The sequence below is a fragment of the Coccidioides immitis genome (assembly GCF_000149335.2).
Source record: "Coccidioides immitis RS genomic scaffold supercont3.5, whole genome shotgun sequence".
NCBI lineage: Eukaryota > Fungi > Ascomycota > Eurotiomycetes > Onygenales > Onygenaceae > Coccidioides > Coccidioides immitis.
This window is the reverse complement of record NW_004504307.1, coordinates 2,929,517-2,956,225: the sequence shown is the minus strand read 5'-3', so window position 1 is coordinate 2,956,225 and position 26,709 is coordinate 2,929,517. Positions and strand designations below refer to the sequence as shown.

Genomic DNA, 26,709 nt, shown 5'->3' with positions numbered 1-26,709 from the left:
AAAGATTTCCCATCATTGCAAATTTTGTAGACCAAGCAGTTAATTATGCAAACTCGATAGCTTCTTTGTTAACTGTTTTGTTATTTTTGAAAAATAGAGGGTTTAAACTAATAGAGGAAATTGTTGGCTGGTGAATTACATGAAAACAGTAAGGTAGTTCACCACTAAGCAAGCCACACCACTAAACAAGCCAAATCTTCCACCACCAAAATTCCTCCAACATTCAACATTCAATATGTGACAACATGGTCAACAATGCCTCAATTAGGCTTGCAATTGAAGATCTTGAATTGCAAGAGATCCCAAATTATGCTGCAACTGCAAGAAAGTACTCAGTTAATCAAGAGACCCTGCACTGATAGTATAAAGACTTGCAACTTGCTCAGGATGAAGCAGCCTCCTGATATAAGAAAAAGCTCTCTGATATACAGGAGGCAGAGCTCCTGAATTATATAAACAAGCTCTCTAGCTGTGGCCTTGCCATTACACCTCAGATCCTATGAAATATTGTACAAGAGATGACAGGAGAGGATGCTGGGATCAACTGGATTAATTAATTTTGTGAGTGACATAATGACAAGATCAAATGCATTTATCTCAAAGCAATTAATTAAAATAGGCAGGTAGCAGATAACTATCAGTGCTTTAAGCACTTCTATATGCTTGTAATTTGATGATTTATTTGATTACTTGTGATTGCAGTTATTGATGCTGGCTAACTATTTGACTACTACTTATGGAATAGTTAGAGCAGAAAATTGATCAATATAATCTTAAGCTCTCAAACATCTACAACTTTGATGAAAAAGAATTTCTTCTAGGCTCCTGCTATGTCTCAAAGTGATTAGTCTCTATTGAAGCTCTATAAGCTGGAAAGAATGCTGTCATTCAGAATAATAGTCAGGAATTCTTCTTATTGCTCTGCTCAGTCTCTGCTGAAGAAATTGCACTACCTCCAGCTCTTATTTATCAGAGCAAATTACAAGATCTCCAGAATACATGACTAGATGATTATGATGGAAGTGAATGGGCCTACTTTACAGCTTCAACAAATGGTTGAAGCAATGATGAATATGAACTGGAGTGGTTGAAATGGGTTTTCAATTGGCATACTAAGAAACAAGCTAGTTGAGAAAGATATCTGCTTCTACTAGATGATCATTCCTCTCATATAAATATGAAATTTATTGAATATGCTGACTGTAAAAAGATTCTTCTTATGATTCTTCTGCTACATTCAATCCACTATTTGCAATCTCTTGATGTTGGAATCTTTGGGCTGCTGGGCAAGGCATATTCCAATGAGCTGGAAGCACTACTACATCAAGAAATAAGCTATATTTGAATGACAAAAAGGAATTTCTGGAGACTATTTAATATGGCTTGAAAGAAGACTTTGACAGTTAAAAATATACTTGCTGGCTTTGCAAAGACTGGAATTAACTCTCTGAATTCTCAATATTAACTACACTGATTTGAAACTGCTCAAGCCCCTACACTGCCAGTTAAATCTTCTATTTCTAGCAATATGCACTAGCTCTGACAAGAGATCAAGAGTATATGTCTCTGGCACAGTCTAAATTTGCAGAGCATTGAATGGATTATTCAAGCTAGTGAGCAGTTTGCTCTTTGTAATGAACTGCTGGAACATGAGAATCAGTAGCTAAGATTAACTCTAGTGATGGAGAAGCAATGCTGCAAGTGAGACAAGCCTCTAGATCTACTCAATAGAGATAATTCTAGTCAAGTGCAGTTCTGGTCTCCAACAAAAGTTCTTAAGGCATGCAAGCATCTGGATAAAATAGAGGCTGAAAAAGCTGATAAAATTGCTCAAACATAAGAGATAAAACTTCAACAAGAGCTTCAAAAGGAGCAGGCTGCTAGAAATATTGAAAAAAGGCAGATTAAACAGAAGAATGCCTGTAAAAAGACCTGGAAGCAATAAGAGACTGAAAAAATTAAATGTACTAGGCAAAGAGAGACACAATGTGTTGCTTGTGAGGAGAAGAAGACTTTACAACTAGCAGAGAAGGAAAAATGAGCAGTTGAATGTGCTAATAAATACTAGCAGTCAGGGCTTCAAGCACTGACTTCAAAGCACTGTCAGAAGAACTCCCCTACTAAAGAGTCTTATTGTGGAGAGCCTATACAACCTTCCAAAAGAGGAAGTAAGAGCTCTACAAGCATCTCTAGCAAGACATTAGGCTCTCTAGCTGAGAAATCTACTGTTGACATTCCTTTGAATTCTTTCCTATCTATCCCCTGAATCTCTTGCTCTGGCTGTAATATTAGGCTGTCCACCCATTTATTTTCCTAACTATACTAATTTCTATGCTTTAAAGAATACATTTATTTAATATTTAATAGCTATTTAATAATAAAGATCTGGTTGTTGAGATATTTAATAAATTCATTGCATGGAGCATTTGGCGAAATTTGGCTTGTTTAGTGGTGTGGCTTGTTTAGTGGTGAACTACCTTAAGGTGGCTCACCACTCAACAAGCCAAACCACTCAACGAGCCAAATTTTCACACCATCAAATTTCTTCAACACTCAACTTCAATATGCAATAGCATGGTCAACAACAAAGCAATTAAGCTTGCAATTGAAGATCTTGAATCACAAGAGACTCCAAATTACAGTGCAACTGTGAAAAAATATTCAGTCAGCTGAGAGACCCTGTGCCAGCAGCATCAAGGCCTACAAGTTGATTGCCATGAAGCAACCTCCAGACATAAGAAGAAGCTCACCAATATACAGAAGGATGAGCTTCTAGAGTATATAAACAAGCTCTGCAACTGTGGCCTTGCTCCTACATCTCAAATCCTTCAAAATGTTGTGCAAGAAATGACAGGAGAGAACATGGAAATCAACTGGGTGACACAGTTTCATAAGCACCACAAGAACAAGATCAAGTCTGTTTATCTCAAGCTGCTTGACAAGAATAGACAGATAGCAGATAATTACCACTGCTTTCAGCACTTCTATAGTCTTGTACTTGAATGCTTTTTTTACTTCTTTGCAAGTGCAGTTGTTGAATTTGGCTAACTTGTTATGCTGCTGCATTTAGTTGAGTGAGAAAATCAGCCAGTATAATATTATACCAGAAAACACATACAACTTTAATAAAAAAGGATTCCTCCTAGGCTCCTGTCATGCCTCAAAGCACCTTGTCTCTATTAAAGCTCTACAAGCTGGTAAAAGTGTTGCAACTCAGGATGGAAGCTGGAAATTCCTCTCACTGCTCTGTTCAGTCTCTGCAGATGGAATTACATTACCTCCAGCTCTTATTTATCAGAGTGAATCCAGAGATCTTCAGGATACATGGCTGGATGATTTTAATGGAAGTGAATATGCCTACTTTGCAGCCTCAGTGAATAGCTGGAGCAATGATAAATATGGCCTGGAGTGGTTGCAACAGGTTTTTAATCTGCATACAAAGGCAAAAGCAGGTAGGGCAAGATATCTGCTTCTATTAGATGGGCATTCTTCCCATATAAATATGAAATTTATTGAATATGCAAACCACAAAAGAATTCTGCTGTTGATCCTTCCACTGCACTCTATCCACCATTTGCAGCCTCTTGATGTTGGTGTTTTTGGGCCACTGGGCAAGGTGTATTCCAGCAAGCTGGAATCTCTACTACACTGTAGACTGAGCTATATTCAAATGACAAAAAGGGATTTCTGGAGACTATTCAATGCAGCATGAAAGAAGGCTTTGACAGGTGACAATATATGTGCTGGCTTTGCAAAGACTAGAATTTATCCCCTGGATCTCCAGCATCAACTAAGCTGATTTAAAACTGCTGATCAACAAGACCCTGCATCACTAGTTAAGCCTTCCATCCCTACAAATATACAGGAGCTTCATCAAGAGATTAAGAGTATTTGTCTTTGGCACAGCTTAAATTCACAGAGTATTAGATGGATTATCAAAGCTAGCAAGCAATTTGCAATATGAAATGAACTGCTAGAGCATGAAAATCAGGCTCTAAAATCAACTATTGTGACAGAGAAACAGCACTGCAAGTGAGGCAAGCTCTAGACCTACTTGATCACAATAAGCCAAGCCAGACCCAGTTCTGGAGTCCTACAAAAGTCCTGCAGGCTCAGAAATGCCAGAATGAAATAGAGACTGAGAAAGCTCACAAAATTACTCAAACACAAGAGGCAAAGTTTCAACAGGAGCTCCAAAGAGAGCAGGCAGCTAGAGAGACTGAAGAAAAATAGATTGAATGAGAGACTGCCCATATGAAGGCCTGTGAGCAATAAGAGACTGAAAAGCTTGAACATGCTATACAATAAGAGGCCCAGTGTATTGCCTGTGAGAAGAAAAAGACTTTACAACAAGCAGAGAAGAAGAGACAGGCTGTTGAATGTGCTAGTAAATACTGACAGTCAGAGCTTCAAGCACTAGCTTTAAAGTGCTGTCAGCACAGCCTCCCTATAAAAGAACCTTATTGTGGCAAGCCTATACAATCTTTTCAAAGCAGTAGTAAGAGCTCTACAAGCCTCCCTAACAAGTCTTTAGACTCTCTAGCTGAGAAATCTACTGCTGACATTCCTTTACAATCTTTCCTATCCACCCCCCATATCTCTTGCTCTGGCCACAATATCAGGCCATCCACATGTTTATTTTCATAGCCACACTAATTTCTATGCTTCAAAGAACACACTCATTTAATATTTAATAGCTAGTTTAATAATAATAATTTGTTGTTGAGATAATTAATAAATTTGTAGCGTGAAGCATTGAAAGGAATTTGGCTCGTTGAGTGGTTTGGCTCGTTGAGTGGTGAGCCACCTTATAGGACATATCGCCGCTCTGACAACAACTTGTGGCGTCACTTCTCCAAATTAACCACAGGGCTGCTCCCCTCACTCCCAAGTGCAGTCACGATGTAGTCATACCAGTATGAACCGAGGCCTACAATCCAGTACTTCCTTTCTTCCACAGCCAGGCTCTTTTCCGCTTTACTGAGGCTAGTTTCGCATCCAGTAACGTCACCAACCCGTGCGAGTACCTGAGCAATGGAATACAGAACGATACCGTGGTTGAATCCCTGAGTCCAGCCAGACCGCTCCACAATTGCAAGTGCTTGGTTCCATCGGTCAAGGGCTTCGTTCCACTGGCCTTGAAGATGTGATATCCGTGCTAGCCCGGCCCAAACACGGAAGTGCTCTGTACTCTGGTTGATGTCTGGCTCAGGGATTGCTTCAATAATTGGAATTAACTCTTTCAGCTTCTCCTCAGCTTGTGTAAACAAGCCACGTCGAATAAAGCTCTCTATGAGAGCAAGCCGTAGTCGCCTTCCAGTGCCGATGTTATACCAGCCATGACTCTGACTTATCTTCAGGACTTTATCTAGCACTGCTTCTGCGTCTTGAGGCTTCCCCACTTCACTGTACAAGTCGGTAACATTGGTGACTAAAATCATCTGCCAACCTGTGCTCACAAGGTAATCTTCGGCAGAGAGGTTTTGAAGAAGCTTCTCCAAGTACGATAATGCTTCGACAAATCGACCCTGGCTTCGAAGAATCCTCCCCAACATTACATCACGGTGTTGTAAAACTAAACGTTCCATTGTCGATGGGGCGTCTGGGTTTAGTGGCCGCCAGTGAGTTAGCTTCGCTTTTGCGCGTAGGAGCTCCCCATCCTTTATGAGAGTTTCCGCAAAGGAGATCACAAGATCACCTTTTGTCGCGTTGTACCTCACATCAGAAATTAAGTCTTCATCGAGTCCTGACAATGCTGTGTTGTGGATGGGGTTTTCTAAGGCCTTATAGGAGTCTGTAGTTTTGCCCTGCATGCGCAGAATTTTGCTTTCTGTGAAGGTAGCCCATGCTCCCAGATAACAATCATGCTCATCCTTCAGAAGATCTTTGATTCTGCGGATGCATTCATTCTTCCACGGATTGAAGTTAAATTTCGCAGCGGAAAGTAACAACATAGTGACAGCTCGTTTAACTATCAAGTATTGATCACAACCATCTGGCATGAGTTGATCAAACTCCTTTAAAATGCGAGGAATATGCATGAACATCTCACGTCCAATGACCCCGAAACTAGAGAAGGGTTAGTAAGGGTTTAGAGACTCAAAATATTAACATACTTCTCATCCACGTATACACTAAACGGAAACGCATGGGCAACCAGCAATATAGCCTGGACCTGCCATTTTTGACGCTCTTTAAGCGATACTCTATGGGATGCACAATTTTGAACAAGAGGGTGGACCGACAATGTGCTGCTTTCTCCAGTGGCGTTTCTTTGGATCAAAGAAGATGCAAGAAGTTGTGAAATAGCATTATCGAATTGCATTTCATCATCAAGCAGAGTGATTAATTCTTGATTAAGCCCTGCATCTTTGGGCGTAATCTGGACAATCTCACCATTATGGCCCCATATCCTCTTGGTTGAGCATGCTCTGTGGAGCATTGTGTTAGATATATTATTCCCTTCAAGAAATGAGAAAAGGATAAGAAGATTCGAAGCTTTTGGGTGAGCTATCTCGAGCTGACGGAAACTCAGTTCCCAAAGAGTGGCCACGGTTTTCTCGTAGCCACTAACCCCAGGGGCGACGTTTAAAATCTCGTATTGCTTGTCCTGAAAGAGGCGATGATAATCTTTCAGTGATTTCTGGCGTCTTCGGATAAATGCACCTGCTTGGTCAATGGCTAGAGGAAGGTATCCCAGACCCCTTACCACTGCAGTCGCCTGCTTGAGATTATCCACTGTCGGGCTACCAATTGCAGCTTTTTCCAGCAGTAGCCCAACAGCGGTCTGTTCATCTAGAGGTTCCACAGAGTGTCCACCAGGGGCTACAAGACCAACAGCAGCTTGATCTCGGCTTGTAATTATGATATGACCCCAAGAGCAGCTGGGGAAATATCTCGAAAGGGAAACGGAAACCAAATTATCAGCACCATCAAAGATCATAAGCCAGCTGGAGTTCTTGGGGTTTGAGAACCACCGCCTGAGAGAATCTACGCTGTTTGAGGTATTACCTAAGTTTAAGCGGTCGTGGATACGGTGGAAGTCGGCACGTAACGTGATATTTGAACTCGCGTTGAAGTAAACCACACCAGTCTTATACTTGAATCGGTTTCGGAGAGCGTATTGTAAGGCACTGTGAGTTTTGCCAGATCCACCTGTGGTGCAATTAGCACTGCGGATTTGAAGACAGCAAAAAGGCCTGGAGTACCTAATCCTGTTAGAGCATATATCAACGGTTGACTCGAGCTACATTGGCTGAAATATTTTTCCATAGATTCAATAAGCTCTTGTCTTCCCCGAAACGAGAAGTATCTATCAAATGGAATTTCAAAGATGGGTTCGGAGTTGAAATCGGACTTCGGAGCTGGTAGGCACTGTTACTAATTGCTGCGCTCAAGAGAGATCTTCGACATTACATTGAGCATCTTGAGAAGAGTGAGAGAATCCGGCAGGTTTTTTGGTGATATCCTGTCTGAATTTAAGAAGGCGCGTGATTACAGGCCTGTAGTTGCGGTCATTCACAGAAGAAAACCGTGAAATACTTCGATGATCTGCAAATTGTCCAATTGGGATCTCGTTCGGAACACAGAGGAGCGCCGATTGTTCTTTGACAACCTAGATATGTGGTCAGTTTTCTTCAGTGAGAAATAGTAGTGGTAACGTACAAAGCGTCTGAAGATACCAAAACTGGTCATCTCCATCTCAAAGAAGGATACGATTTGTAATTTTCCTGCCCGCTCCACAAAGTCTTCAGCAACTTCGAACAGTACCTTGGAACCTTTCCGAAGCGAGCCCAGTAATCCTCGAGCTGGCCGAAATGGAGAGCAGGCGTGAGTGATGTTTGCAATAATTTTCCTGGCATCTGCAATGGTAGTGCCACCGCGAGGGGTTGCTACGTCATTAGTTTGCTCGTAACAGGAGGCGCCGATCTATGGAGTACAAACCCAAAAAAAGGATTCCGTAGGCTGCATCTTGGACGCTGGACTGTTCTTTCGGGCAGCGAATGAGAAGGGCCTATGACAATTTAGAAAGCATCCAATTTTGTAAAGCAAATCTCGAAACCTTTTTAAGAACTGTCCCACCTAGGCTGTGGCAGACGAAGACTAGAGGCCTGTTAATTTCCTACAGAATATTCAGCAAGTGTTCAAGGCCATTGGGCGAAACTCTCACCTTGGCTGTCTTTCGCGAGTCTGCCAGTTCAGATAGAAGCTTCGTGGCTATGTTTCTGAGATCTTGATGCCCAGCGAAGTTGCGAAGCCTTGCGTTATAACCAAAAGTCATGATTCGGACGTTGGGTAATTCCCTGGGTAGCAAGTCACGCAGCCACATCACCCGGCTCTCCTTGTGCGTCCAGGTCTCAAATGCATCTCCGTTGAGCCCATGGATAGCAACAAGACTAAAGACGTGTCAACTACCTCGCTGGTCATGGAAATGATGAGGACTTACTCATAGAGAACATCGTCAGAGCAAGCCGGTTCGTACAGGATTGTAATGCCGTACCCAACACCTGTGCCCATCTTATGTTGTCTTATTATATAATTGAATGAGATTCGAGATTCGTCTGAACTCGCAGTACATCTGGAAAAGATTGCGTCTCATCTCCGCGAGTCATTGTTTCTGTTTAAGAACCTAAGTTCAGGCTCGGGAACTAAAATTGTACAAAACATTTCAAACCGAAGACATGATTTCAAACCAATCACGTCACGGCTCTAAGCGCCAGACCAGGGGAGCGTAAACGTTAAGTTATGTAGCCGCCATCCGGATCCTTGCTCATTGCATGATATGGCCCAGTGCGGAACGGCTCGCACCAGCGCCCAATTAAGGGGTGACCGAAACGAGGTCGCCACTTGGACGATTTCGTTTTCCACGATGAATTGTCAGCCTTTTCGACATCAGATCACCCTTCTTACCTGTCGCCAGCAAGCACTCTTGGTGTAGATCAAGCAATGGAGACGGAGACGATACGAAAAATGCGAAATTACTTTGTATGCCTTTTCAGCCTCACAATCTCTTCCGACGTTGTCGACTCACAAAATCCAGGATGCGATTCGCAAGTTAAATTCGACTCAGACAGGCTTCGCACTTTTGAGAGAACGCAAACGACTAAACCACAGTATAAATGCCTCGGCTGTAGATCAGATGAGAAAATGGGTGCAATGTCTGGGCTACTCTGTAGGTGCTTCAAAGCAACTGGCCACTTCGACAAAGCTGAGATTATGATATATCAGATTAGCGATCTCGACCGACTCAATATTGTTCATGTCGGTGGCACGAAAGGCAAAGGTACGGCTTGTGCCTATGTCAACTCCATTCTTCAAAAGTATCGCCAATCGTGTGGGGTGCCGCGAAAAATAGGACTTTACACCTCTCCTCATCTAATAACCGTGCGTGAGAGGATACAAATCAACTCTGAGCCCATATCTGAGGAAAAGTTCGCAAAGTACTTTTTTGAAACCTGGGACGCTCTTGAAACGTCAGGCCGCAATGACGGTCTCGATCCAGTGCCCAAACCGCCGTATTTCCGATTTCTAACGTTAATGTCATTCCATGTTTTCTTAAGCGAGGGAGTTGACACTGCTATATACGAAGTCGGAGTGGGTGGTGAATTTGATTCGACCAATATTATCGAGAAGCCTGTTGCTACTGGTATCACCACGCTCGGCATTGACCATGTGGCTGTGCTAGGTGATACGATCGAAGAAATAGCGTGGCACAAAGCGGGGATATTTAAAAGAGGATGTCCAGCGTATACAGTACCCCAGCTGCCTCATGCGATGGAGGTATTGAAGAAAAGAGCAATAGAAAAGGGGGTTAACCTCAACGTGGCTCGAAATTTTTCTGTGCTCGACAATATTAACATCAAACCAGCAGAACATTTCCAAAAGAAGAATGCTTCTCTAGCAATCATATTAGCAAGCATTGTGTTGAAAAAGCTTGGGATTGCCACAAACTGCATACCTGATACACTTCCCGACCAATTTATTCAAGGTCTGGAAAATTTGGTGTGGAGAGGAAGATGCGAAACTCTCACAAACAGGCAACAATCCTGGTATCTTGATGGTGCACATACAAGAGAGAGTCTTGAACTAGCCTGCTCCTGGTTTGGACGGGTTTCTCGGCCAAGGTCAGTTGCTACCATATGTCAGTCTACTATAGTTTTAAATGCCTGTGATCTCACATTTGGAATTTCAGGGAATTACCTTGTGTGCTTATTTTCAATCAACAGTCATCAAGAGACGCTGTCTCACTTCTTAAAACTGTTCATCGTATTTTATACAATGAATTTTCTGTGACATTCCAGTATGCTTTGTTTTGCACCAATATCACACACAAAGGCCGGTCCTACAATATTGGTATGTGCTAAATAGCCAGTCATACAGTAAAATGAAAAACTGATCAGCTGTGCCCCCCAGAGTTTGTCAACAAAAACATTGATCCGGATACACTTCAAACACTCACTCTACAGAAAGAATTAGCAACTACTTGGCAAGGTCTGGATCCCTGCACTGAAGTAGCCAGTTTGCCCTCAATTGAAGATGCCATTGATTATGTGAGAAGTATCAGTGGAAGAAATTGTGCTGAACAAGAAGCCCTGATTTTTGTGACGGGAAGTTTCCATCTGGTTGGTGGTGTGTTATCCATCCTTGAAAGACAGAAAAACACTTCCACAAGTGAGATATAATAGTGGGGGAGGCAGAAGGAGATCAAAGAGCTCTGAGCCCGGTCATTTAAATTTTAGTTGAGCGTTCAACATGCTTGTACAGATTCTTAGATAATGCATTTAGGATGCAACTAACCAATATCACATCAAGCATAAATTGGTGTGTACAGATCTCTCGGAGGGTGTGAACAGTTGGATTTTCTCAGATCTAGCCAAGCTGCTGAAAGTTATCAGGGGGGTGTGTTACAAGTGTTATAACACCACAACCCCCAAATAACCTCATCAAAGAGATAAATCAAAGAGATTTCTTTCAGGATGGTGAGAATACTTGATTTAAACTTTACAGCGGTTATTGGAGGCTTGGCATAACTGCCCTGGTAACACACGAAAACACTCCCATATAACTCATAGCCCACATGTACGGAGTACTGTCTATCCTGCATAAATTGCCAGGCTGGCAAGGCACATAAATTGAACAGCCTGCGACCTGATCCGTACAGAGCTAAAATTCCGCACACCTTATCAGTCTTCCCAAGTACCCCCCTATGTTATTACAGACCTGTTTTTCTGAGTTCCTGGCAACCTTGGCTTTCTACAATATCAGCGATGAGTTTCCCAGTCAGCAAACTCAGCACTGAAGGCAAGCAACAAGCTCTCAAGATCCATGATTTAACGGCCTGGTCTCATTACTGCGAAATATGTATGGTTGACTTTGTGATGCTATGTTACAAGTTGAGGATATGCTGTCCTACAAGCATTTGCCACAAACACCATTTTAAGAAATTAATTTGTCCATTAGCTAAATACAAAGCAAACACACCACACTCCCACACCCAAAAGAAATATTTAATAAACGGATCGTCTGTTATCAGATGATCATCAATCTCTATTCACTTGCGAATACATTGCAAGTCCCCCGTGGGGGTTTAAAGCCCAATCTGCCTTGGAAGTCCTGTTCTCAGGCTATGCGCACGAAGGGACGTCCGAGCTGAAATCACATGTACTGCCTTTGCCTTTCATTTCGGTGATATGAATTATACTCAGGTGGTTGACATTGGCACCTCCGCAATCGACTTTTAAACCTTGTAGGCTTTCGATTATGAAGTCATGCCATTGGGAATTGAACAACGGAACCCAAAATAAACGGGGCTCGGACTTCATATTGGACCTCGCCCTCTGCAGCATGTGTGTGGCCTCCGTTTCATGGCCAGTCACCATCATCAAGTGAGTGAGTGAGGATTGTACAAGGCCGGCATTAAAAGTTTCGTCCAGCTTGAGGCCCTCCAAAGCTGACAAGGCATGCTTCCAACGTGTCAGGGCGTCCTCCCAGTGAGATTGTTTATGGGAAACCCTCGCGAGTGAGACCCAGACACGGAAACCATTGAATTTAGCATTATAATCCAGATTGTCAGGGGACAAGAATGCACGTCTGAGGTCGTACAAGAGTGTCTCTGCTTCAGCATACATATTCCGCTGCAGGAAAGTCTCTGCAAGTGACATCTGTAACCGTCGTCCCGTGGCAATGTTTTGAGTTCCCTTTTCCCTCATTGAGGCCAATTCCTGTAGCAGAAGTTTTTCAGCCTCGACAGGCTGGCCCAATTCGCAATGTAGACCTGCAACTTCGGAAAGGAGAACTCGATACCAGCCTGTGCCCTTAAAGTAATCATCGAGCGAACCGCTTTGAAGAACGCTGTCGAGCTGTTCAAGTGCCTCCTTAAACTTCCCCTGTAGACGAAGGATCTTGCCTAGGGTCATGTTGCGCGCTCTCGATGTTAACTTTTCAAGAGTAGAGATTTCCGTGCTTAGCTGTTCCCACTCAATCAATTCTGCTTTCGCTTCGGCAAGCTTGCCCTGGCGGACAAGATTCTCAGAAAGTGAAATTATAAGGTCCCCTCGTTTGGCATTAAATCTTTGAGTCAGTTCCGACTTTTCTGCGAGAGGCGTGGCCTTAACCCGCAGGAATGTGTGCAAGACTCTCTCGGACTCTTCTGTCATTCCTGACATTCTCATTACCGAACTTTCTCTATACGCAAGCCAGGCATTGAGGAAGGGATCATCGTCGCCTTCTAGAAGCTTCTTCGCGCGACTAATTGCTTCAACCTTCCATTTCGCGTTTGAGAATCGTGACGCGGCAAGGAGACATGCTGCAAGTTCGTGCCGAAAGGAAGTCGGCTCTCCGTCCTCGAGAGCCATGCTGTCATATTCAGAAAGAACCCGGCTTAAATGGGGGAATATAGTCCTGCCAATTGGTCCGTTTCTGTATAGTCTGTGTCAGTCCTCGAACTTCGATAGGCGACCCTAAATACATACAGAGGTTCAATGTATCGACTCCGTGGAAATGCGTGACAAACCAGCAAAAGTGCTTGCCATCGCCACCTTCTCGTCTCTGATGGCGATAAGCGTTGTACGGCACAGTACTGAACCAAAGGATGTATAGAAAAGGTTCTCAGTCCGTCTGACCCCCTACCGCAAGATATCAGCGAGAAAGAAAGCAGCTTTTCCATAGCCGTGTCAAATTCGAAATCGTCCTGTATGAACCTCGTCAGGTTTACGTCCACGCCTTCTTCCTCTGCTCGAATCTCTTCCACCTCGCCATTCGTACCCCACCGCTTCTGGGGAGACGACCCTCGTTGTAGGAGCATCTCGGGAATAGACCACGGCTCCAAAAATGAGAAGAGAAGAAGGAGATGGAAAGCTTCAGGTGATTCTCGTTCTACTTGCTTGAAGTTAATTTCCCACGCCGTCAAGACTGGCATCTCGGCATCGCCAGGATGCGATGTAAAACGTAGCAGTTCATTCCGGTGCGTCATATAAAGTGTACAATACTCTCTAAGACTGCGATGCCTTGAACGTATAAATGTGCCAGCTTGTACCAAAGCAAGGGGAAGTGATCCAAGGAACTCTGCAATCACCCTGGCATCTTCAGTGTCACCCTGAGTAGGGTGACGAATGCCCGACTTGTCGAGTAACAACTGTATCGCATCCTCGGTCATCAGCGGACGCAAAACATGTCCTTCTTCAGTTATGCTACCGATTGCCCCCTGGTCGCGAGTAGTAATAATGATATGACCCCAGTTCACAGCTGGGAAGCACCTCTGGATCCGTACCGACTCTAGATTGTCGGCGTTATCGAAAATCAAAAGCCAATGAGAGTTTCTGGGTCTCGCCAGCCACCTTCTGACAGACCCAATCTTGTCGTCAGGTTCCCCAAGCTCGAGAAGATCATGTAAGCGGCCAAAATCGGCTTCAAGTGAGGCAGACGATGACGCATTTATAAATGCAATACCTGTTTTATATTTCGACAAACTCTGTAGAACGTAGTGCAAGGCCGTCTGTGTCTTACCTGAACCTCCTAGATAGACTTAGCCAAAGTGCAATGCCTAATTTAAAGAAGATCTTACCGAGGCCGCATAATGCAAACGTTCGTCTCCTTTGAGCATGGTCGTGATCGCCATGGAAGTAAGCCCTCAGCAATCTAAATACGTCATCTCTGCCACGGAAGGATGGACATGGTTGAGCATTAATGTCGAATAGAATGGCGAAATCTGTTTGGCAATTAGCTACGCTTAATTGCAGAAAGTAAGTACCTTTCTCAGGTCAATATACCACCTGACTCAGGACCTGATGGCGTCTGCTTTGTACACCTGGGGCGTAACTCCTCGGCAATATTTTTCAGCCTCGAAGCTACGGTGAGGAAACAACGGTCTTGGGGCGACCGGAATCTAACAAGGTTGCGATGGTCAGAAAATTGGGGAATAGTAATTTCATGAGGGACCCTGGAGATTGCAAACTGTTGCCGGACAATCTACAGAGAAAGATTAGTTGAGATGGCTTGTTCAAATACCGGAAAAGCGTCGGGTACCATTTTTCGAAAAAACGGACCAATAGAGGTCAATTCCAACTCATAGAAAGACATGAGATGAACTTTCTTCCTCCTTTTAATGAAATCACCAGTGATTTCTAGTATGGCCTCAGGCTCCTTCCGCAACATCCCTATAAGAGCGCGAGGTGCTTTCATTGGTGAGCAGGTGAAGGCTATGTTCGCCAAAAGCTTCCCCATGACTGCACCGTTTCCATATTGAGGCGTGCCTATTGCTGAGTTAAACAATGTCCAAGAAGGGGGTGGCCAGGTGGATATTATTCACCATGAAATAAGATGGTATGTACTGATTGCTGTACTCGCTCTTGCTCCTCAGAGCAGCCAATTAATAACGCCTGTGCAGTGACTTAGCACGCTCTTTGCAAATCATTGAATTGGAGCAATCACCTTCTTTGCTACAATTCCTCCTAGACTGTGGCAAACAAAGACAAGAGACCTGGATTTCTCCTTGTGATCAGGTCAGAATAGCGCAATGAAGGAGAAAAAGGTCACCTACATCTTCTGTTGTCCTAACATCAACCAACTCAGTGAGTAATTTAGTTGATATAGCATGTAAATCTAGCCGGGCAGTAAAGCTATTGAGACACGCATTAAATCCAAAGGTCATAATGCGAATGTTAGGTATTGCTTCTGGCAGCAGATCCTTCAACCACATGACCCCAGTTTCTCCGTGAGTCCACGTTTTGATGGGATCACCATTGAGACCATGGATGGCAACCAAACTATGATTCTAGTTAGCTATGCGTTCTTGTAAATATACTCTTCCGCATAATTTGGTGGGGAGTAATTTTACTCAAAAACAATCCCATCGGAACCAACAGCTCTCCCTCCGGCAGCAACATGGGTTGCAGGGTCACGGAGAATGGTAATTCCATATTGATTATCCCTAGTCATCTTGCAGCTGTACTCTGTACATGCTCGCACATCTGCAGAGCTGGAGGCAAGTTCAGAGAGACAGTGAAATCCAGACAATCCATCGTCAAACAAGACACGTGAAGTTAACCCCTGACACTGGCTGAACCTGCATGCCACATTACATACCACCAATCCCAGCTCAGGGAGCGCCGACAGAAACCGCCTCTAAGCTACTAGGACACACGTCCCGCATTGGTTCCTTTTTTTCTTTTTTTGCTTTTTAAGGGGATTGAAGCGGATTTAATCATCCTTGTTGGAAGCGCGCTGCCTGCAGTTGGGACTTGGGGTTAAAATCTCACCTCTGTTTCCTGGTCATTATCTTTGAAGTTTTTAATTGTCTTTTCTACTGTTAAGTTAAACTAATATTATTAGACTTTCTGTCTTCATTTTGATTTCATCTACTTATCTCCATACACCTTCTAACGCATCTTTCAGGAGAGAGGTTAGTGTCCATTTTTGTGGCTCAACAGTCTCATGTTGTGGTTTAACAATTCATTCTGCAGAGCAGCTTCTTCTCACAAGCAACTTTTTTTTCTTGCTCACAGTAACTTTGAGACAGAGTTTTCCAGTGGTGATCTCTTCATGCATCATTTAACTGGACCTCTACTATATGGTGTTTGGATTTGAGAGGTTTTTGTTAACATGCAAAGTGTAACCAGCAGAGGAATATTCAGATTCCCTCATTACTCTAGAGTACTCCAGACCAGATGGTTCCATCTGAAGAACCCCTTCACTTTCTGCCAAACGGATGATGTTAGGGTTGTGTCTCAGAAACTCACACCTATAGGGATCAGATGTATATACCCCTCTCTGTTTTAAGTGTCCGAGAGTGCAGTTTATCCCATTTGGCGGCTGTAATTCATTCTATAAAGAGGGCTTATCCTGCTTTTTGACATAGATGATTGCTTTGCCATATATCTTTCTTGCCTGTAGATCTTCCATGGCAACCTTGACTTTATCGAGACCATGGTACATCTTTGGATAGACAACCGGCTTGAGCGCACCCGAACCAACCATTCCCATCAAGCCTCTCCACACTTGCTCTGATTCTTTGGGATTCTTTCGATCTGTGTCTCCGTATCGCTAAGAATCGGGAAGAGAAGGTGGTCAGCATCCCCAGGAACAGCATTGATGGGTTTGTCTAGACGGTATGATATTACCACTTACATAACCGATTATGACAGCTTGTTTCAGCAATATTCTGTTGGCCGTGAGTTGTTCCATGACACCTCCTCGACCAGCAAAACCAACCAGAACGATCTTTCCGCCCACCGGTCTCAAGCAGCGGATGCTCTCTTTAACAAGACCGACGTTGTCAATTACGACGTCTATTCCATGACCACATGTTATATCCTTCGCTTCCTTCTCCCAGCCCGGCCCAGAGCCAGTCGCGACAATGCCGTCGACGCAACCTACTGTCCTCAGAATGCCGACCTTTTCAGAATTTCGAGTGTCCCTAACACCTGCGATGACTTTGGCCCCTAAAGCCTTGGCGATTTGGCAGGCATATACACCTATTCCCCCGGCGGCTCCATGGACCATAACCCAATCACCCTCTTTGACTCCGCCTCGGATTGCAACAGCACCATACGCGACATTTGCTGTTGCTGCAAGCCCGGCAGCGTCCTCAAAAGTCCAGTTGTGCGGGATATGGTGGAGACTTCGTGCTGGAACAACAATCCATTCAGCATATGCACCCAACCCTGCACCAAAGACCTTGTGTCCTGGTTTAAACTGCGGCCCATCAGCAGTGGCTGTGCTACCGACAGCGAAAACTGTCCCAGAAAATTCGAGCCCCAGGGTGAACGGCGGGCGGATCAACGACGTGTTGTTTTGATGTTTTCCTTGAGCATAGAGGAGGTCAACATGATTCAGTGCTGCGCAGTGAATTGCGACAAGGACTTCTCCGGGCCGGGGTTGGGGAGGAAAAGGGGTAGCTTGGGGTCGCAGGGAAGATACAGAGGAGACGAATTCTGTCACTCGAATCGCGTCCATGGTAAGTGATTGTCTTATTTAATAAAGCGGTCGAGGTAACTATTACTGAAATTATGTCATTATGGGTAACATCGATTAGCCTCCGGCATTCCAGTGAAAACACCTAGCGTTTTCGACCTGGCGAGAGCCTGTCATTGTCATCAAATGCTCTCTCGGTTTGCCGTGTTTGCTGGGAAAAATGTTTAGATGCCGAACCTCGGAAGCATTATGATCAAGTCACGTGATACTAAAGCTGTCGGGACCGCGGGATTATCCACCAAGACTGTATATCAAGTCAGCGACTCTCCATTTCAAAATTTCACTCATCGTCAATCTAAAATCACTCCCTGGGTTTCTTATGTGGGGTCTTAGCACATATCTGATCCTAAATATCAATCCCGACAACCAGAGAAATGAGACTAGTCTGGATATCTGAGAGAAACATCTTGTATGCACCGTACATACGGACACACATTACTCGAGATGTGTGACATTTGGAGGATGCGGAGCTTATGAGCAAGGATTTGAGGATTTTATCGTGAAATTGAGCAAAGCTTCTTGACCAGCTTTGGATGAAATAATACCTACAGGAGGTCTGTGGTATACCTGTTGCTAAATTCGGAGTACGGAGAACACCGTACATGATGTGGTTACGCCATCGTCATCATGGGAGGGATTCCTTCTACATAGGATTTGTGACTTGCCTTCCTTTTAGTCACATATATCTCTACCTCTATTTCGAGAATCATCCTTGGCGGTTTACTGTAATATCGCCCAAGCTGCCGGTTGAATTCCTCCGAGCGCGCACCGCCACTCAGCAAACGGCAGATGTGGAGCTGCACGGCCGCACGAAACGCGCCAAGCCACGGGTTCCAGCCGCACCGCTCCAAACAAAGCAAACAAGCAACGCGCCAAGACGTGCCGGAGCTGATCCCCGAAGCCGCAATTGGTCCGGACCGGCGGTGATGATGACGACGCCAGAGAGGAAGCGGATTCGCTGCCCCTGATTGATATGCAGCTATTCCGTACTCCGTGCTCCGTATGGAATTCGAAGTCAAAAAAGCTACCGAATGCAGGAGATGGCGAAAGAAGGGGCTTTTGCGCCTTCCTTTTTGCTCCTGAACTTGGACGATGGAAACGTTCAATTACGGAGTAATCAAATCAGTTTTTCGTGTTTTGCTTTGTTTGGCTTTTTCTTTTTCGTTTTCTTGTTGCTTGCCTGATCGCTCGCTATGGTCCTCGTTCGAAGATTTACTTTAGCCTTAATATTCTCGTTTTGCTTCCTGTTCAGCCTCCTTCACCTCAATTCCTCCGGCACAAATAGAGAACCCTCGGGGACGAAGCGCCCGCTTCGCAATTGGTGGAAAGATTATGCCACCGAGTATCCCGTGACGTCGATGATCTCTCTCCCCACGGGGAGTCCGAAGCAAATCCCGCCGATTCAGTTCAATTTCGGCGGAGAGGATGAAAAGACGAAGACGCTCCGGGAGCAACGGCGGGATGCCGTAAAGAACGCCTTCTTGCATTCGTGGAAAGGATATAAAGAAAGAGCTTGGGGTTATGACGAGGTTGGTCCAGTGAAGGGCAATGTGAGGAACACGTTTGGCGGCTGGGGCGCAACGCTGGTGGATAGTTTGGACACTCTTTGGATCATGGGATTGAAGGCAGAATTCGAGGACGCCGTCACTGCAGTTCAACGGATTGATTTTTCGTACTGCGAAGAACCTCTCCTGAACGTTTTTGAGACCACAATTCGTTACCTTGGTGGGCTTCTTGCCGCCTACGATCTGTCAGAGGGCGCATATCCAGCCCTCCTTCAGAAAGCGGTTGAAGTGGCGGATTTGCTGTACCTTGCATTTGATACCCCGAATCGGATGCCCGTACTTCGCTGGGATTGGCAGGGCGCTAGGGACGGTACACCGCAGGAAGCCAGCCATGCGAATATATTAGCAGAACTCGGCTCGCTCTCTGTGGAATTCACTCGATTATCGCAGTTAACTGAAGATCCAAAGTATTACGATGCGGTCCAGCGTATCACCAATGTGCTGCAAGAGAATCAAAATTCCACTCGGCTTCCGGGAATGTGGCCACTTGGTATTGATGCACTCACCCCTAGGTTTATAGCCGACCGTCGATTCACCTTTGGCGCCATGTCTGATTCTCTCTATGAGTATTTGCCAAAGGTAAACCTCCTGCACCAGCTGGCTATCACCATTTGACTAACCTCTGCAGGAGTATCTAATGCTGGGCGGGCAGTCGTCACAGTATAAAGAAATGTACGAAGTCGCCATGGAAGTTGCAAGAAAGCGCCTGTTTTTCCGCCCTAGAACTGCCGCAGGTGAAGATATCCTAATCTCAGGGGCTGCATATGCTGTTGGTAAATCGATAGTCCACCTAAAACCAGAAGGCCAACATCTTACATGCTTTGCCGGGGGTATGGTGGCTTTAGCTTCAAAAGTTTTTGATATTCCAAATGATCTAGAGATTGGAAAGAAGCTCACCGAAGGCTGTATCTGGGCCTACCGAAGTATGCCCAGTGGTGTCATGCCTGAAATCTTCACAGCGGTCGCTTGCGATGAAAACGAGGACCCTGGTTGCAAGTGGAGTCCTCGTCTCTGGTTTCGCAGCGAGGACGATGAGAGAATGACTATAGGTGAACTCGAGAAGAAAGCCCAAAAGCAAGGACTGATTCCGGGATTCCTTAAGATCGATAATGCGCAGTATCATCTAAGGTATGTCATGTATCATGAAAATCTGCTGCATCAACGTCTGACTGGCCTGTGAATATAGGCCTGAAGCCATAGAATCTATCTTTCTCTTGTATCGCATCACTGGTGATACCAGCCTTCAGGATAAAGGCTGGAACATGTTCACTGCCATCGAAAAGCATACACGAACAAGAACTGCCCATGGATCCCTCAGCGACGTCACAGTATCGAAGCCGGAGGTTTTGAACGAAATGGAGTCATTTTGGACCGCGGAAACACTGAAATACTTCTATCTTCTTTTCAGCGAGCCGGACCTCGTTAGTTTGGATAAATATGTTTTTAATACGGAGGCCCATCCTTTGAAAAGGCCATTGTAGGAGATGGCTGCTCGTATTCTGCTGGATTCTGGAACACTTATGGAGAACATTCCCCGAACTTATTAATTATATGCGGGGCCTTCCGTCTCTGGGAAGATGGAATTGCTCCGAAGAAAAGACATTACCCTATCCGATTTGACATCACAACCTGTTCTTTTCATTCTATATACACTGGTATCGAATCGCCGGCGGAATATCCGCAATGGATGGATGAAATGTTGACATCTCCAAGACTAAAGCAACTCGTGCCCCCACGTCACATCTATTCATGCGATCAAATGGACTGATTTTTGCATGTAGGACCTCAAAATGCACATTCTCGGATCCACTCATCCACCCACACGCAGAAATCCCCAGCATTAGTCCCTGTTCGGCTTGAGGATACCTCTTTGACTGAAAAAGGCTATCACTCCAGGTGCAGACTGACAACACAATGCATGGCTGCTGCAGTCACAGCTTAGTGGGATTGCTTGAATCTTAGAGAAGAATTAAAGGCTGAGGGTATTGGTTTGGTAAGGTTACTTGTAGGGCTCAACAAAAATATGAAGTTTTGCAAAAAAATCAAAAAACATTGAGTTGTCGTAGCCAATTGTGCATATTGTACACTCCGTACCCCGTACTTTGTACTGCTGTGATCCGTACCGCGCAAGGCGAAGCTTTGCTGATGCTGACTAAGCGATGTTACACGGCATGGCATGATGTCACGCCTCGACGCCAAAGGTACCAGGTGAAATGCTTTGAGAAACTGGCTGCAGAGACCGGGCTTAAAGACGAGACGGCCGGATACCTACAGATCAATACTTTGCAATCACCAGATAACACATGCCAGCTGCATCACATGGAGAGCTTTGACGACGTGGCTCTTTCCGCCAATGCCTCATCCGAGACCGTCGCGCTAGACGAGCAGTCAGGTGGACAGCCGCAGCACGCCGAAGATACCGAGATCAAAAGGAGTTCATGCGATAATGCCATTCTGAGTGGGAAAAGCGAGAAGACAGGCCACGACGGCCCGAACGGCTCGCAGCAAGACGTACCACAGCCCCAACGGGAAGCCAATGAAGGCGGCGATACCCCGCCCGCGTTCCCGCAGCTCCAGTTCCAGCGACGAAATTCGACAGACATGCCCATATTCGACGGAGATGGAGATGGCGGGGATGAAGAACCGAATGTTGCAAAGTCGTTTGAGCGGTCGTCTTCGCCCAATGCCGCGACGCTGCGAAGCCGAGAGGGTGGCGACGAGCGGCCATGCGACGATGGGATTTCGAGGATGCACAAATTTTCCCTATACGAGACATCGACGCGATACTATATGGTTGGAATGGATCTCATCGATAAACGATTCCGGATCTTGAAAATTGATCGCACGTCTGAATCAGACGACCTCACTATTTCAGAGGACGATACTGTGTATACCAAAAGAGAGATGAACCAGCTGCTGGACGCTGTGGATGATGGAAATAAGAGCTCTGGGGGTTTGAAGCTACGTTGCAGCGCGTGGGGGCTTCTTGGGTTTATAAAATTCACGGGAACGTATTACATGCTGCTTGTGACGAAACGCAGTCAAGTTGCCATGATTGGCGGACATTATATTTACCAGATTGATGATACTGAGTTGGTTCCGCTCAGCTCTTCCAGCTCCAGCAAAACAAAATCCGAAAAGCATGCAGAGGAGACAAGGTTCATCAACATCATGAATAATGTTGACCTGACGCGTTCCTTCTATTTCAGCTACTCTTACAACATTACGCAAACGTTGCAGCGGAATATCGCATCCGAAAGAGAAGCTCTCGAGAAGGGTCAGCCGGGCGCCAACAGCCATAATCTCAACTCCATGTTTGTGTGGAACCACTACCTCTTGATGCCGGTTGTTGACTCATTGAAAAATGCGTACGACTGGTGTCTGCCCATTATCCATGGCTACGTGGAACAAACATCGATGTCTGTCTACGGCAGACTAGTATTTATCACACTCATCGCCCGGCGATCCAGATTCTTCGCTGGAGCGCGATTTCTCAAGCGCGGCGCCAACGATCTTGGCTACGTAGCCAACGACGTGGAAACAGAACAAATAGTCGCCGAAATGCTAACTACTTCATTTCATGCTCCTGGGCCAAAGCTTTATTGCAACCCACATTATACGTCTTATGTCCAACATCGTGGAAGTATCCCTCTTTACTGGACCCAGGACAACACCGGGGTTAGTCCAAAGCCAGACATTGAGATCAACCTTGTCGATCCGTTTTATTCTGCTGCTGCCCTCCATTTTAACAATCTATTCGAGCGGTATGGTGCCCCTGTTTACGTCTTAAATCTCATAAAATCGCGGGAACGGATGCCTAGAGAATCGAAACTGCTGGTAGAATACACCAATGCAATTAACTATCTCAATCAGTTCCTTCCCGAAGACAAAAAGATTATCTACAAAGCATGGGATATGAGCCGTGCCTCTAAAAGCCGTGACCAAGACGTTATTGGAACGCTGGAAGATATTGCCCAGGATATCATCCCGCGAACCGGATTTTTCCAGAACGGCGAGAATGCTGAGGCTGGTTTGAAAATGCAGAATGGCGTTGCCCGGACCAATTGCATTGACTGTCTCGATCGAACTAATGCAGCCCAGTTTGTTATTGCCAAACGGGCGCTGGGACATCAGTTGTATGCTTTAGGGATCATTGACCGGACCACCGTTGATTACGACACAGATGCCATCAATATGTTCACGAACATGTGGCATGCTCATGGCGATACCATCGCCGTGCAATACGGGGGTTCCCATCTCGTCAACACGATGGCGACGTACCGAAAACTCAATCAGTGGGCCGGCCACTCAAGAGACATGGTTGAAAGCTTTAAGCGCTTCTATAACAACTCGTTCCTTGATGCTCAAAGGCAGGAGGCCTATAACCTATTTCTAGGGAATTACGTATTTTCTCAGGATCAGCCGATGCTCTGGGATCTAGAGACTGATTATTACCTCCATCACTCGGATCCGCGGTCATGGGCGGAGGCTAACAGACACAACTACGTCAATTGGTACACACCAGCCTTCTTGAAGGAACGGCAAATGCCCCTAGCTGTATGGCCCAAAGGAATATCTAAGGCTCCTGTCCGGGCCTTCGATGATTACTGGCTGGAATACTATAGACCCTTAGCAGTGTCCTCATTCTCAAAGGTGTTTGCATTCAAAATGAAGTCTACCCTTCACAACCTTCCATTCCGATCTACCCAGCAAGGCCAATATGATCTAAGCCCCTTCGTCGTCCGAGCAGACCATGAAACAGAACCCCGTGAAAAGAAGACCCCGCGAAAAAAGGTTCTCGTCATTCAGGAACCCTTCGAGACTCTAAACGGAGACTCTCGTTCTATCAACTCAACTAAGGAACGCCTGCCTCCATCGGAACCCCTTCGTCTTTGGCTCCAGCAATCCGCAGCTTCAGAAAACAGATCGTCCAGTCAAAGCAGTATTCTCAAACCGCAACACCTCCCGCCGCCCCTGATAACTAGCAACTCAGACCTGCTTACACCCAAGTCACAATCGAACCAATACAGTCTCGGGCAGCTTGTTACGGAATCACTAAATCCAACCATTTCCGCATCCGAAGCAGAAGAATACGAACGATACATAAACCATCCCCTCAAAGTTCCCTTGGTTGTGACGTCCGAATCACCAATCAAAGAGGCTACGAATAATAAAGACTTTGATTTAGTCGAATACGCGAATAAAGTTTCACTGCAAGATCCGGCTCTTGATGCGTCCGCCGAGGATAATCTGGCAGATTATATAGAGTTCTTAAATGTGGGAGAGGAAGGTCTGACGGTTATAAGGGAGGATTACGGCAAGAAGAGATACAAGAGGTATAGGCAGTGGCTAAGGGGAAAAAGTTTATTCAAGCAGGGGATTGATCTCTAGTTTAACACACCAACTTATGGCATTTTTGTTCTAGGCGCAGTATTTCGGGAGGGGATGGTTTGATTTTCATGATACCCAGTCCATTTTATGATTGTGAATGCTCATTGATTTGGCAGAGCTATCTTGCTTTTTCCAAGACGGACAAACCTGTTAGGATACATAGTATCATTTCCCTTCAGAGAATATCCAGATGGAGAATATTTGTTGATATTAACATCATTCGAAGAGCTCCCGCAATCTGATATCACCGTCTGCTAGCTCTTTAAATTCAGCGTCGGTATCCATACTCGTCTCATCGTCATCATCCCCAGCCTCTTCCAATACAGCTTTCAAGACCTGAACGCATTTTTTTAAAGTTTCCTTCAACTCCAGCGGGCCTTGGGACTTTTTATCTTCCTGTTCATCATCACTCTTCTTTATATCCTCCCAATCTTCTTCGACATGCAGCCAACAGCCACATACACCAGCAAGAAGCTCTGCCCTCCATCTCCATACCCTTGGCCAAGCAGAGAGAATAAGCTGCTGCATACATTCTGTAGCAGCAACCAACAAAGGTAGATAAGCTGTTCCGAATGGATTCGTTAACGTTGACGTAAGTATCGGGATGATTTCCTGCAGATGCTTGACAGTATCGACGCCTAGTTCGCTCATCGCGATCGTTAACTGGTTAAGTAAGAGGGTGGAAATTTGCGGATGAGGAAAGGAGGAGATATATGTATCTTCTGATGGGTGAGGGGAGCTGATATGGTGGTATGAGGAGATGATACTCTGTCGCAAAACGCGCGTGAGAGCATTGGTGCGAGATTGGGATTCTTGCTCTTCACGTTTACGCTGAGAAGGGGCGGGATGATAGAGCTGTTTTGAGGGAGGAGAAGAAGGGAATCGGGTTCGGATGATGGAGAATATTGCTGGATAAGCGGCTTGGAGAAGGTAAAGGGATTGGTCTTCTGGGGTTAAAGTAGGGAGGTACAGAAGACAAGGTGTAATGGCGTCGCCAAAGACGGAGTCGAGGTTGGTGCGTTTTAAAATGTCAGATTTTGCTTCCGCAAGTGGAGATAAGAGTCGATAAAGTATCTTGCAGCCTTGTGCTTTGTATGGCAAACTCTCATCGTCTATGAGAGATAAAATGGCCGGTATAAGTAAGGGGAATTGGGCTTCAATCGTCGAACAGTCAGACGGCTGTCAATGAATTAGCAGATAGGAAGAAACACATATTGCTCAGGTGATATACTTTATATTGCTGGACAACCCAGTTAAGCACCGTTATGGCAGAAACGTCCTTGTACTTCCATGGTTTTGCCGCTTTATCAAAGGTACTTGGGTCAAAATATGGCTGCTTGACCGGATGCAAATCTTTTCGACCAGCGGAAGTAATCGCAGGAGTTTTGGTCTTTGAGAATGAAGGTTTCACAAATCGTTCAAGAATATCCCCAGAGAGAGCCACCAGCGACCTGTCCTCTGGGTGAGCTGACCCGTACTCGCCCAATAACGACCACGAGATTGAAGCCGCGGCGATTGTCGTCCAAGGATCATGCGGGTTCGTAAAAGCCGCTAGAGTGGCAATGACATTAACCGGGTCCTCGGTGTCTTCCAAAGGGATCAATTTGCAAAGCCTTTCAAGGGCAATCAATCCCAGAGTTGCCTTTGTGCGGGCGATTTTGAACTTTTGGGAGAGCTGTTGCCTCGCTTCATCTAGCTTCAGATCAGCAGCCAGCATCACAGTATTCAAGCATGCGCAATATCATATACCACTTGATAATTGGAATTCTTCCCATACTCCTTCAAATACCTGAAAGGGTAGAATGACGGCGGTAACCCACACTATGAGAGCATTTGCTGCTTCTCTGTCGTCATCAGACAAACCATCTTCCTGTTGGATATGCAGCGAAACTGTCTGCGCCACCAATAAATCTTCGCAAATCTATATGAGCACATTAGAGCCAGAGGATTTTATATCGGATTTGTAGAAAGACTTACCTTCAGGTCTGTTTTGGGCCCTTGATGGCCGTGAATATCGTCCCATACCGTCTTGAGGCTGATCTCTTCAACTCTCTCTACATTAACAAGGAAAGAATCGCTGTCATCAGTATTTTCAAGGGTTTTGCGGGCCGCGATTCGATAGTGATCCATGTTATACGGCTTCAAGGTGTTATTGAAGGGTTCAATTCACCAGGAGTACATTGTAGTAAAAAAGTATGATTTGATGTTCATGGTTAGAACCCAGGCAGCTTTCTCAGCGGCGTCCAACCTAGTCAGACCTCACATCAATTAACAGAATGGAAAG

At 45.2% G+C, this 26,709-nt stretch overlaps 7 protein-coding genes across 7 annotated transcripts; 3 read left to right on the top strand and 4 right to left on the bottom strand.

Annotated features, from left to right (window-relative positions):
* Window positions 1-4,847: 4,847 nt before the first annotated feature.
* On the bottom strand, window positions 4,848-8,517 carry CIMG_09465 (uncharacterized protein; the record flags this gene model as incomplete). Its single annotated transcript, XM_001239843.2, has 9 exons — window positions 4,848-6,069; window positions 6,117-7,155; window positions 7,209-7,364; window positions 7,417-7,615; window positions 7,666-7,892; window positions 7,945-8,014; window positions 8,063-8,122; window positions 8,171-8,396; window positions 8,447-8,517. The coding sequence occupies 9 exons, from the start codon at window positions 8,515-8,517 to the stop codon at window positions 4,848-4,850; spliced, it is 3,270 nt and encodes a 1,089-aa protein (XP_001239844.2).
* Window positions 8,518-8,906: 389 nt separating this feature from the next.
* Window positions 8,907-10,810, top strand: CIMG_09464 (FolC protein). Its single transcript, XM_001239842.2, has 5 exons — window positions 8,907-8,985; window positions 9,041-9,172; window positions 9,229-10,124; window positions 10,193-10,353; window positions 10,414-10,810. Exons 1-5 carry the CDS (start codon window positions 8,947-8,949, stop codon window positions 10,680-10,682), a joined length of 1,497 nt encoding a protein of 498 aa, XP_001239843.2. The 5' UTR covers window positions 8,907-8,946; the 3' UTR covers window positions 10,683-10,810.
* Window positions 10,811-11,461: 651 nt separating this feature from the next.
* On the bottom strand, window positions 11,462-15,730 carry CIMG_09463 (uncharacterized protein). The gene is made up of 10 exons (XM_001239841.2): window positions 15,335-15,730; window positions 15,038-15,263; window positions 14,929-14,988; window positions 14,807-14,876; window positions 14,506-14,750; window positions 14,268-14,466; window positions 14,063-14,206; window positions 14,005-14,013; window positions 12,972-13,947; window positions 11,462-12,918 (listed from the first exon to the last, which is right to left on the bottom strand). Exons 1-10 carry the CDS (start codon window positions 15,433-15,435, stop codon window positions 11,625-11,627), a joined length of 3,324 nt encoding a protein of 1,107 aa, XP_001239842.2. The 5' UTR covers window positions 15,436-15,730; the 3' UTR covers window positions 11,462-11,624.
* Window positions 15,731-16,320: 590 nt separating this feature from the next.
* On the bottom strand, window positions 16,321-17,451 carry CIMG_09462 (NADPH2:quinone reductase; the record flags this gene model as incomplete). Its single annotated transcript, XM_001239840.1, has 2 exons — window positions 16,321-16,539; window positions 16,624-17,451. The coding sequence occupies 2 exons, from the start codon at window positions 17,449-17,451 to the stop codon at window positions 16,321-16,323; spliced, it is 1,047 nt and encodes a 348-aa protein (XP_001239841.1).
* A 1,211-nt stretch (window positions 17,452-18,662) lies between these two features.
* Window positions 18,663-20,515, top strand: CIMG_12351 (class I alpha-mannosidase; the record flags this gene model as incomplete). Its single annotated transcript, XM_012358351.1, has 3 exons — window positions 18,663-19,613; window positions 19,663-20,162; window positions 20,221-20,515. 3 exons carry the CDS (start codon window positions 18,663-18,665, stop codon window positions 20,513-20,515), a joined length of 1,746 nt encoding a protein of 581 aa, XP_012213774.1.
* A 664-nt stretch (window positions 20,516-21,179) lies between these two features.
* Window positions 21,180-24,684, top strand: CIMG_12350 (SacI domain-containing protein; the record flags this gene model as incomplete). The annotated part of the gene is made up of 1 exon (XM_012358350.1): window positions 21,180-24,684. The coding sequence occupies one exon, from the start codon at window positions 21,180-21,182 to the stop codon at window positions 24,423-24,425; it is 3,246 nt and encodes a 1,081-aa protein (XP_012213773.1). The 3' UTR covers window positions 24,426-24,684.
* CIMG_09459 (uncharacterized protein) lies at window positions 24,484-26,604 on the bottom strand. Its single transcript, XM_001239837.2, has 4 exons — window positions 26,403-26,604; window positions 26,175-26,346; window positions 25,657-26,117; window positions 24,484-25,604 (listed from the first exon to the last, which is right to left on the bottom strand). Exons 1-4 carry the CDS (start codon window positions 26,553-26,555, stop codon window positions 24,642-24,644), a joined length of 1,749 nt encoding a protein of 582 aa, XP_001239838.2. The 5' UTR covers window positions 26,556-26,604; the 3' UTR covers window positions 24,484-24,641.
* Between the last annotated feature and the right edge of the window lie 105 nt (window positions 26,605-26,709).